The following is an 11,307-nucleotide window of genomic DNA, read 5'->3' as shown; positions in this document are numbered from 1 at the left end:
AAATAAATAATAATAAAATTAGTATTAATCCTTATGCAGTAGGATGTTGCGGAACCAATATTTAAACCTTTTGTGTTCCCCCGGTCTATTTTGCGGAGTGCACTTCCTTCCCATGGCGGCTCTTTCGATTTTATTTTTTTCCTACCCGTATTACATAAAATCCCGCCTCCCGTTACGTCATTGGCTGTAATAGCTAGAGAAAATTTTTCTTATTGGAAAATATTTCAGATCCGCCCAACGGCGCGAGAAACTAACCAATGGTCGCAAAGAAGGCGGGACTTGTCAGACTATGGGTGGGCTCGAGGCATAACCCGGATTAACGTTATTGCAGATTGATGCTAACGACATGAATGGAGTGAATAAAGACGATTAAAACGATCGCACCGTGTTGTGGAGTGTAAAGCGGTGCAGGATGGCGGTGCCGATGGAGACTCAGCTCCAGAGCATATTCGAGGATGTAGTGGTATGAGCTCGCTGTGGTTTTCATGGGGTTGTTTCGCACTGTAGCGCGAGATGCTAACAAAACTAGCAACTGCGAAATAGGTTCAGATGTGGGATTTTACCGTAATATGTGTAATATAAGGATGTTCTGGAGATAAACGATTCACTGTAATATTAATATCACCGCGCGGGTCTTTTATTACACACACACACACACACACACAGCACCGTTTACACCTGTAATTTGTGTTAGAATCACAATTAAGTGTCAAAAATATGAAAACATATTACGTTTCATACGTTAGACCAATCATAAAGGGTCTTAGTGGTCACGTGACCTCCTTTTAAACGAACAGGGAACATAAAACCCATGGGGAAACACAAACGGACTGTCTCATGTGCTTGTTTTGTGTTTTTCCTTTGAACAGAAAACAGAGGTGATCGAGGAGGCGTTCGCGGGGTAAGTGCTGAACACGTCTGTCAGGGATTGTGTACGTGTAAATAATGACAGAAATAAACACGCGTGTGTTGACACCTGACGTGTCTTGGATGTCTTCTTTCCCGTCCTGCAGGATGTTCATGGACACGCCGGAGGACGAGCGGACCAAGCTGATCAGCTGTCTAGGAGCCTTCCGGCAGTACTGGGCCTCGCTTCCTCAGGTAGGTCAGGATCGCCGCACCAGAACCTAGGACTCAGCCGAGAGACGCGCAGTGTCTGATGATCGTCTCACTGACTCGCCTCGATGCTAAACACACGCTGAATTATTGTTTTTAATTTAAACTCCTAATGACTCGTTCTGACTCCTTCTCACTTTTACTGATTCTGACTGATTCGTTCTCTGCAATACCCACTCACTGACTCCTACTGCCTCATGTTGTACTGACTCGAACTGACTTTTACCGACCCGCACTATGACTTAGTTTGTCGATGATTGGACCTGTCTTACACCATCTCACTCTGACTCGTTCCGACTCGCAGTGACTCTTACGATGATTTGGCCTGTCTCACACCAACTCTGACCTGTCCGGACTCGCCCTCTCTCCTTGACTCTCTCTCTCTGACTCATTCAGACTCTCTCTCTCGTTCAGACTCTACCTCTCTCTCTGACTCATTCAGACTCTCTCTCTTGTTCAGACTCTACCTCTCTCTCTCTCTGACTCGTTCAGACTCTCTCTCTCTGACTCGTTCAGACTCCCTCTCTCTGACTCGTTCAGACTCCCTCTCTCTGACTCGTTCAGACTCCCTCTTTCTGACTCGTTCAGACTCCCTCTCTCTGACTCGTTCAGACTCCCTCTCTCTGACTCGTTCAGACTCCCTCTCTCTGACTCGTTCAGACTCCCTCTCTCTGACTCGTTCAGACTCCCTCTCTCTGACTCGTTCAGACTCCCTCTCTCTGACTCGTTCAGACTCCCTCTCTCTGACTCGTTCAGACTCCCTCTCTCTCTGACTCGTTCAGACTCCCTCTCTCTCTGACTCGTTCAGACTCCCTCTCTCTCTCTCTCTGACTCGTTCAGACTTTCTCTCTCTCTCTCTGACTCGTTCAGACTTTCTCTCTCTCTCTCTGACTCGTTCAGACTTTCTCTCTCTCTCTCTGACTCGTTCAGACTTTCTCTCTCTCTCTCTGACTCGTTCAGAATCTCTCTGACTCGTTCAGAATCTCTCTGACTCGTTCAGTCTCTCTCTCTCTGACTCGTTCAGTCTCTCTCTCTCTGACTCGTTCAGTCTCTCTCTCTGACTCGTTCAGTCTCTCTCTCTCTCTCTCGCTCGGACTCGTTCAGACTCTCTCTCTCTCTTGCTCGGACTCGTTCAGACTCTCTCTCTCTCTCGCTCTTGGCAGTTCACTCTGACTCGCTCTTGCCCGTTCACTCTGACTCGCTCTTGCTCGTTCACTCTGACTCACTCGCTCACTCTGACTCGTTCCGACTCACACTGCCTCATACTAATTCACTGCGTCTCGATCTGACTCATACCGACTCGTTCTGACTCTCTCATTGGTTCTTTCAGATCCTTTTTAACTCTTTCATGCTGGACTGATTCATTCACGTTAGTGATTATTTTCAAGTTATCCGATTAATTCATGAACTGAACCTTCTGACAGACAGAAAAACTCGTGACTTGTCCACCTCAAGCGACTGAATTGTTCATGAACAAACGTGTGCATAGTTTAGTTAGAAAGAACAACACACTCAGTTTCACTCTCTCTCTCTCTCTCTCTCTCTCTCTCCACAGGAGTCCCATGAGCAGTGTGTGCAGTGGATCGTGCGCTTCATACACAGCCAGCACAGCCCCAAACGCATCTCCTTCCTCTATGACTGCTTAGCCATGGCTGTGGAGACGAGCCTGCTGCCGCCCAAGTACACAAACACACACACACACACACACACAAAAGGTGGCATTAATGAGTTTGAATAGATTATGACTCAGAATGAGTCAGTGCGAGGTAATGAGTCAGTATGAAAAATTGTCAAGTTTCAGTATGAGTCAAAATAAGTCAGTGCAAGTTAAAAGTCACTGTAGTTTCTGTAAGTTAAAAATATGGTATGAGTACAAATGAGTCAGTTCTAAAACGAGTCAGTTCTAAAACGAGTCAGTTCTAAAACGAGTCAGCACAAGTCGGAAAGTTTCAGTACGAGTCAAAAATGAGTCAGGATAAGTTAAAACGAGCTATGAGTCGGTGTGAATTAGAAATATTTGGTTTGAGTCAAAGTGACTCGGTATGAATTTGTGTGAGTTAAAACGAGTCAGTGCGATTTAGAAATGTTCACTATGAGTCAGTTTGAGTCAGCGTGACTTAGTATGATTTTTGTTTTTGTTAAATGAGTCAGTATGAATCTCAAAGTTTCAGTTTCTCAGAGTCAGTTTGAGTGAGCATAAGTTAAAATAACTCAATATGACTCAATGTGAGATAAGATGAGTGGGTACGAGTGAGTTTGAGTCAGCGTGAGTCGAAATGAGTCAGAATTAGTTGGGATGAGTTGGACTGAGTCGAGTCGGTCTGAATTGATCAGTACGAGTTTTAAAAGGAGCATTGAACAAAATGTGACTTGTTTTTGCTGTTGTTGTTTTTGCATCCCTTTTTACTCTGTGTGTGCGTGTGTGTGTGTTTAGGATGGTATGCCAGGCGCTGATCGGCTCTGAGACTCTGGAGTGGGAGCGCACTCAGCTCTGGTCTCTGACCTTCAAACTCATCCGGAAGATAATCGGCGGTGTGGATTATAAGGTGCAGCGTCGCTCATCTCATTCTCTTTTATTATGGATAGACAGACGTGTTGGACATGGATGTAAAGTGTGTGTGTGTGTGTGTGTGTGTGACTGCAGGGTGTGAGGGACCTGCTGAAGGCTGTGCTGGATAAAATCCAGACCATCCCGACCCTGGTCAGCTCTGCGGTGGTGCAGCAGCTCCTCCCGGCACGAGAGGTACGAGACACTTCACCACCTGCGCTCCTCCGTCTGTCCAACCTCGAGTGTTGTTATTATTATTATTATTATTATTATTAATCTGTGAGTATCCCGTGTTAATGTGATTAGCTCAGGATTATCCAATTAGAGTGAACACTTTAACCCAGAATCGGTGGCTCAGAGATAAATACTGTAATTATCCCATGAGGAAGATTTATTGGAATGAGCAATTTATCTGTTTCACTAAAGTTATCCCAGGATATATCTTACTGTAAGTTTAGATAAACCAGGATAGATGTGATCACACCTTCAGTGAGACTTATTGTATTAGACCTGGGCCAGCAGATGTCTTAACTGCATGTCATCTTTGCTGTGTGTGTATGTGTGTGTGTGTGATGATGGCGAAGGTGGTGGAGTATATCCTGGAGAGGAACGCGTGTCTCCTGCCTGCTTATTTCGCTGTGACGGAGATCCGGAAGCTTTATCCAGAGGGACAGCTTTCACACTGGGTACGAGGACGAACACCTCCACATCTCAGATAATTTAAGGCTAAAACATTTTCATGACAAAAATATTGTAAAACACTTCACGTTGTTTCTGCTCGTTTATTTCCTTCAGCTTTTAGGAAGTCTGATCTCTGACTTTGTGGACAGCTTCCGTCCCACCGCGAGGATCAACTCCATTTGTGGTGAGTTAAAAACACAGATACATCCTATCCTGGTACTGATAAATCAGATATACACACGCACGCGCACACACACACACCATGGTGTCAGAGTCAGAAGTGTGTGTTCTGTGTCAGGACGCTGTAGTCTGCTGCCTGTGGTGAACAACTCGGGAGCCATCTGTAACTCCTGGAAGCTCGACCCTGCAACACTGCGCTTCCCTCTCAGAGGCATGCTGCCCTACGATAAGGTACACACACACGCACACACACACACAGTGCGTTTTATTGTAGTCACACTGGAACATATTTTACTGAACCACTAGTTATCCCAGGATATATTTAATTAGCACAGTTAGATTTTAAACAGGTTTATCAAGGCTAATAAAATACTCATTAGCCCCAGATATTTCTTCTTCTAATCATGCCAGAATTTGCTTTGAAAGTTCTGGCCCAGAAGATACTTCACTGTATATGTCCCAGGATATATTTAACTACTTCTGTTGTCTTAAAATATTTAACCCAGGTCATTAGATAAAGTTATTCCGTGATATATTTGCTGTTGATCTTGAAAAGCAGTTTATCCCTCTGGGATTAATAAAGTTCTTTGAATTTTGAATCTTGAAAATAACCCACTATATTTTTTACTAAAGTTATCCCAGGATATTGTATTGAAATTAACCCGATATTTACTTTACTAAAGTTATCCCAGGATATATTTAACTAGCTCAAGTGTCTTAAATCATTTAACCCCAGGTCATTAGATAAAGTTATCCCAGGATATTGTACTGAAATTAACCCACTATCTGTTTTACTAAAGTTATCCCAGGATATATTTACAGGAATTAGCCCACTATCAGCTGGCATTAGCCCACCATCTATTTTGCTAAAGTTATCCCAGGATATACAGTATTTCTTGGAATTAGCCAACGATATGTTTTGCTAAAGTTATCCCAGGATATATTCACAGGAATTAGCCCACAATCTGATTAGAATTATCCCGCTATTCGCCCAGTTAAATAAATTTTAATAAAGTTATCCCAGGATATATATTTACAGAAATTAATCCACTATCTGTTTTACTAAAGGTATCCAGGATATGTTAAAGTAAATTAAATATAAAACAGATATCGGGCTAATTCCAGAAAATACATCCTGGGATAACTTTACTAGAATTAGCCCAGTGTGGGTTTTACTAAAGTTAACCCAGGATATATTTCCTGGAATTAGTAAAGGCGACTTTTTTTTTTTTTTTTTTTTTTTTTTACCTCAAATGCAAACATCTAGTATATAAATCAATAAACATTTGATTTTGGAATCAGTGGGGCAGACCACACGTAAGAACCACATGACACATTAATGAATCATCCCATCACACACACACACACACACTGCGACACCTGGCAGGACTTTTCTCCCGCGGTGAGGTTGGTCTTCTCCTCCCCAGGACCTGTTCGAGCCTCAGACGGGTTTACTGAGGTACGTGCTGGAGCAGCCGTACTCCAGAGACATGGTGTGCAACATGCTGGGCCTCAACAAACAGGTACGTCTCTCTCTCTCTCTATCCCCCCCCTCTCTCTCTCTCTTTTACTCTCTCTATTCTGTACTTCTCTCTTTCTGTCTCTATCCTCAGATAGAGGTTTTTGTTTCTTTCAGTCAGGCAGGGAGAAAAGAGTGTGAGATTAAAACTGATCAGAAGTGAGCGACCCGCTTGTAGTCAGAGGGTACACTGGTGGTGGTGGTAGTTGATTGCAAGGGGAATGATTTAGCTTTTGCTTTTTTCCTCATTTATTTTGCAAAAACAAAAAAAGAAAGGGGAAAAAGGAAAGGCCAGCCTCCAGTAAGCCCCTGTGCACCGCCTGTGCTTCGCTGCCTGAAGCCCCTGTGTGACGGGGTGGGCGGATCCTCTCCTCCCTGTCCGTCCGGCATGCCCTAGAGCCCCTCCTGTCTCTCTGATACATGTCTGTTTTTTGTTGTTTTCAATGGAGGTGAGGCGGGGTGAGAGGATGGGTATTTAGAGGGGTGTTTTTATTCTTTTATTTATTTATTTGTGAATTTATTTTGCTTTGGTGGTTTGGTGGTGACTTGACAGGGGGTACATGGAGCTGGCCTCCTAGTCACTGTATTTGTCTTCTTTTCTTTCTTCCTTTATTTTTGTTCTGTCCTGTCTTACCCCGCCCACCTTGCGCCAATGCTCTAGACCCTGAACATTGCTCAGGTATGTTCATAATCTTACTGTTGTATTGTGACTAACCCGACTCCGGAAGCTTGTCCACACCCAAACAGATCTCTCTCTCTTTCTTCCTCACACGAACACACACACATATACATACAGTATGAGGAAAGGCTAAATCTGTAAACCTGGGGCTTGAAATTACCTCTGCTCCAGACTGTTAGCATCACGCTCAAGCTAATTCCTCATGCTCGATATCATCGCTTTAAAGCTTTTTCATCTCCAACGTAAGAACACTGCTGTGAGGTTAACGTGAGATCACAATGACTAAATAGTACTCGCTCAATCATTTCCTTGTTAGGATTTATGTCACAAGAGATTTAACACACCTCTTTTGCAACGGACCCCCCAAAAAAAAAAAAAACTTTCAATAGAGGTTTGCATAAGTATTTACCCCCAGTAGAACTTGGAAATAAAATTACAGTCATGTTGTTTGTCATAAACCGACACTAAAGGGACTACTGTGTCAAAGTGGCAGCTTTTAAAACCCTTCAATTATATCTGGTGAACACGTCTTTATTAGAAGTGACGTAATTACCTAGAAGAAGTATGCAGGTTTGAAATTCAACAAATTTCACTGTTCCTGGAAGAACACAGAGGGACATATCTAAACTGATAGTTTTAATTTGATATCAAAATCCAAACAGGACAATGTTCTGGACAGTTGTCTCGATTAGAGTTTGATTGTAAAAAAGAATCACTCAGTTTACAAGTCTATTATCTAAGAAAGAGAAAAATGCATCACAGCCATGGCTCTGCCTTAAAACCGGCTGCTGAACAAAGGACAGTGCTCAAGTAAAGAGGCATTAGTCTGTGAAACAAACAATTCTGGAGAAGCAGGGAAGATCTGGTAGCTCAGGGAGTTGATTATGTTTTTACAGGACACTTAGCAAAGCTGGGATTTATGGAAGCGTGATGAGAAAGACTAGTCATATTAGGCTATTTTCTTTGGTCTGATCCAATTTAAGAGCTATTATAGCACAATTTGCTAATTATGTTAATGCTGATTCTCATAGAATGGAATCATAAGACACGGTGCATCACATCTTATGGCTGCATAGGTGCCCATATTGGCACATTTCCTTCACCAAAAGCTCTTACAACTAGGTCATAATTATCAGACCAAGACAACAAAACAATAGCAGAATCTGGCCTGCTCTGATGAGTCTTTAAGAACTTGTGGATGGTCAGGGCTTTGTGTACATCCCTTACCTGGGGAAAAGATGGCATCAGGATGCAGTACGTGAAGAAGGCGAGCTGGTAGAGGCAGTGTGATGCTCTGGACAGTGTTCTGCTGAGAAACCTTGGGTTCTGGCCTCCATATGGTTTTTACTTTGACACATACTACCTAAACATTGTTGCTGACCAAGTTACACCCTCTCATGGAAATGGTGTTCCCTGATAGAAGTGGCCTCTTTGAGGAGGATAATGTGCCCGGACCATAGGGGAGCAAATTGGACAATTATTTGATCCGCAGCAAATTTTGTAAGTTTTTCCATTTACAAAGAAATTAAGACATTTTTATTAGGTTTATTTTAAAGGATAGAGGCAGAAAATCAACAAAAAATCCAGAAAAAGCACAAGATACAAGTAATATGAGTTGATTTTCATTTCAATTAGGAAAATAATAATTCTCTAGATTTAGATCCTTAAGGCTTCTTGGCTGACAATTGCCAAACCGAAGTTTTAGCTCGCTACATACATTTTCAAACCGGCCTGTACATGTGCCTTTTAGAGGAAGGGGACCTTGCAGTTTTGGAGGATTTTAATCCATGGCGGTGCCTTGGGTTACCAATTTTATGTTAGGTGACTGTGGTCCCAACTGCTTTGAGATCATTCACAAGCAACTCCTGTGTAGTTCTGGGCTGATCCCTCTTATATTAATCCTTACCCCATGAGGTTAAATCTTGCATGGAGCTCCAGACCAAGGACGAGTGATGGTTATTTTGTATTTCTTTTGTTAGTAAATTATCTGTCCAACAGTTTTCTTCTTTTCACCAAGCTTCTTGCTGATGCTCTTTTAGCCTATTCCGCCCTTTTGCAGGTCTACAGTCTTGTCCCTGACATCCTTTGACAAGTCTTTGGTCTTGCCCTTGGTGGTAAGGTTTGAATGGAAGATGCAGATTCTGTGGACAGGTGGCTTTTATACATGTAATGAGTTGTTGTTAGGAGCACCTTCCTAAATTAATCTTTGTACCAGATGAGCACATAACCAGTCTTGTTGGTTGGTAGGGGATTGTTTTACTCACTGAAATGCAAGTTTATAACATTTATATAATACAATGTCCAGAAACAGTATGAGGAACTTGACAGAAAGTTTGAGGTGTTGATCTATTCAAGCATGTGATGGGTGTGCTGGAAAGCTGGTCTGATCGATGACAGCTCCACCTCACAATTTGCAGGACGTAAAGGATGTTAAGGATACCGCAGCATGCCTCCACAGGTCTAGTGGAGTCCAGGCCTCAATGGGTCAGCGCTGTTTTGTTGGTATTATGTGGTCCACAACATTAGAAAAGATCTTTTAATGTTATTGCTGGTATTTACCTCCAATGAAAGGTGGATGTTGGGGTTGAATACTTATGCAACCAACAAAAGTTGCAAAATCTTTTAAATTTTCAGTTGCCACATGTTTTGTTTTGTCTTGGTAAAACTTGTATCTAAATGCTACAAAGTTACCCCACTGCAAACGGATGCATGATTCTATAGTTAGATACCTGTTACCTGCTACCTGAAAAACTGTTTAAAAGATAACTTCAGCATTCAGTTTTACGAACATGTTGAGGAACCTGTTCAATAAGTTGTTCCTAAAAAATTAAACATCAGAGAAATGTATCGTTTCAGTCATCCTAAACTTTTGATAATTCCTGTATCTATTCCTATGAAGACCAGCAAAGTCTATGATAAAGTTCTGCAAAATTATAATAAGTCCCCGACTTACAAACGAGTTCCGTTTCGGAAGTACGTCCGTAGGTTGGATTTGTTCCTAAGTCTGACAAAGTAAGTCTTGTATGCCTTTGACTGTAAATCATACCAATCCACTTGACTAAATCTCTGTCCGCTTACCCCACACTGCCATTATGTGGCCAAAAAACATAATTGCGCCTAAGGAAATGAAACTCGCCGTGAAATGTAACAGTGTAGTCTCTGTGCCTTTAAATCGCGAGGGGAAACCTGGATGCCATTTTGTCTCAGAGCTGTTTTCCACTGTATTGGACTGTGAACTGTGGATTTCTAAAATTAGGATTTTTCACCATCATTTACTGGAGTTTAGACATTTTATACATTCACTTACACACTGAGAATATTGTATATAATATTATATCGGTATCTGTTGCACTGCAGTGTCTGTTTTTGTACAACACACGTGAGCTGCTTCCGTAATTTGTTTGCATCAATGAAATGTTCATAGAACCATTCGGTCTGTTCGTATCTGCAGAAATCTGTAGCTCGAATGCTTGAAAGTCGGGGACTTACTGTATATGAAAAATGCAACAACAAAAAAAAAATGTGAAGCAATCCGTTTAGTTCCAATTACCGTTCCCAAACACATTTGTCATGGTAAATTAGGGGAAGAAACACTCGATCGAAAAGGGTTCCTTCCTTGCTAATGAGACTCCAGATTATGAAATGATCATGATGACGTTAATTTCAAGCCCTGGTCGGCGCATGTCTGCCTGTGATTCTGTTTCATAGCAAAAAAAATTATAAAATAATTTTCCCGCTGTGTGTGCTAGTCATTGCTCTGGTATCATTTATGTGAATTTTTCTCGTTTGACCCACAAAGGTGGGTGCTCGGATTAGTGCTGTTTTAAAAGCACACAAAAACAAAAAAGTAAGATCTGAGCTGAGAATTAGAATTGCGCTAGCGTTGAGGTGAAAACTTTATAGGTGGTGGATTGAACTTAATATTTTACAATGTAATTTGTTGATTTGTATTTTTTTTTTTTAATGAAAGATTGGTTGTTTGTTTTTGTTTTTTTTGTAAAGTTGTGTGTAAGCGTTTTTGAACGCCAAATCAAACTAATAATCCTCGAAGAGACATGAAGTACGTATGCAGTTTCTACTTAAACTATTTAGCAGTTGTACAATTTAGGGCCAATCAATCAAGGTTCACCTTAGTGAGTCATTTCCAACTTTAATTATACCAAACCTTTTATAAAAAAAAAAATTTTTTGGACGGCTACATTTCTTACGTAAAGATCATAATAAAAATTTGCTTGCGTCCAGCGAGGTAGAGACCTACTTCAATTCAGCATCAGAAATTAGCCGTGTCCTGTCCGAGAAACATATGTTTAAAAAAAATAAAGGGTTCAGTTCTTAAGAAATTTAGCCCGATCATTCTAAGCACTGTTAAAAATTACACAGAAGAAGCCGCTAATAAAATACTAATTTCCTGCCTACACATTTCTCAAATAGTTAAAGATATTGTCAAATTAATTATTAATAATAAACCATAATAGAACAGATCTTTTGGTTTGTCTTATAAAAATAAATAATAACTACTACTTAAATAAAACTTGTTTAATTCAGAAACGATGCAGGTAAAACTACATTTCGGTACAGCACACT

The 11,307-nt window shown here is 41.4% G+C and overlaps 1 protein-coding gene across 2 annotated transcripts in view; it reads left to right on the top strand.

The window, feature by feature from the left end:
- Positions 1 to 296: 296 nt before the first annotated feature.
- med23 (mediator complex subunit 23) overlaps positions 297 to 11,307 on the top strand; it is a 34,394-nt gene continuing 23,383 nt past the window's right edge. Inside the window, exons 1-11 of one of the 2 annotated variants that reach the window (XM_053491027.1) lie at positions 297 to 463; positions 870 to 901; positions 1,014 to 1,101; positions 2,672 to 2,796; positions 3,551 to 3,662; positions 3,761 to 3,859; positions 4,249 to 4,350; positions 4,460 to 4,529; positions 4,644 to 4,756; positions 5,953 to 6,048; positions 6,706 to 6,723. In XM_053491027.1, the coding sequence (XP_053347002.1) occupies positions 413 to 463; positions 870 to 901; positions 1,014 to 1,101; positions 2,672 to 2,796; positions 3,551 to 3,662; positions 3,761 to 3,859; positions 4,249 to 4,350; positions 4,460 to 4,529; positions 4,644 to 4,756; positions 5,953 to 6,048; positions 6,706 to 6,723 (906 nt within the window). In that variant the 5' untranslated portion in view covers positions 297 to 412. The remainder of the gene's footprint in view (positions 464 to 869; positions 902 to 1,013; positions 1,102 to 2,671; positions 2,797 to 3,550; positions 3,663 to 3,760; positions 3,860 to 4,248; positions 4,351 to 4,459; positions 4,530 to 4,643; positions 4,757 to 5,952; positions 6,049 to 6,705; positions 6,724 to 11,307) is intronic. The other variant, XM_053491028.1, reaches the window with a different exon arrangement.

The sequence above is a fragment of the Clarias gariepinus genome, chromosome 2 (genome assembly GCF_024256425.1).
Source record: "Clarias gariepinus isolate MV-2021 ecotype Netherlands chromosome 2, CGAR_prim_01v2, whole genome shotgun sequence".
Taxonomy (NCBI): Eukaryota; Metazoa; Chordata; class Actinopteri; order Siluriformes; family Clariidae; genus Clarias; species Clarias gariepinus.
This window is presented reverse-complemented; position numbering and strand designations above follow the sequence as displayed.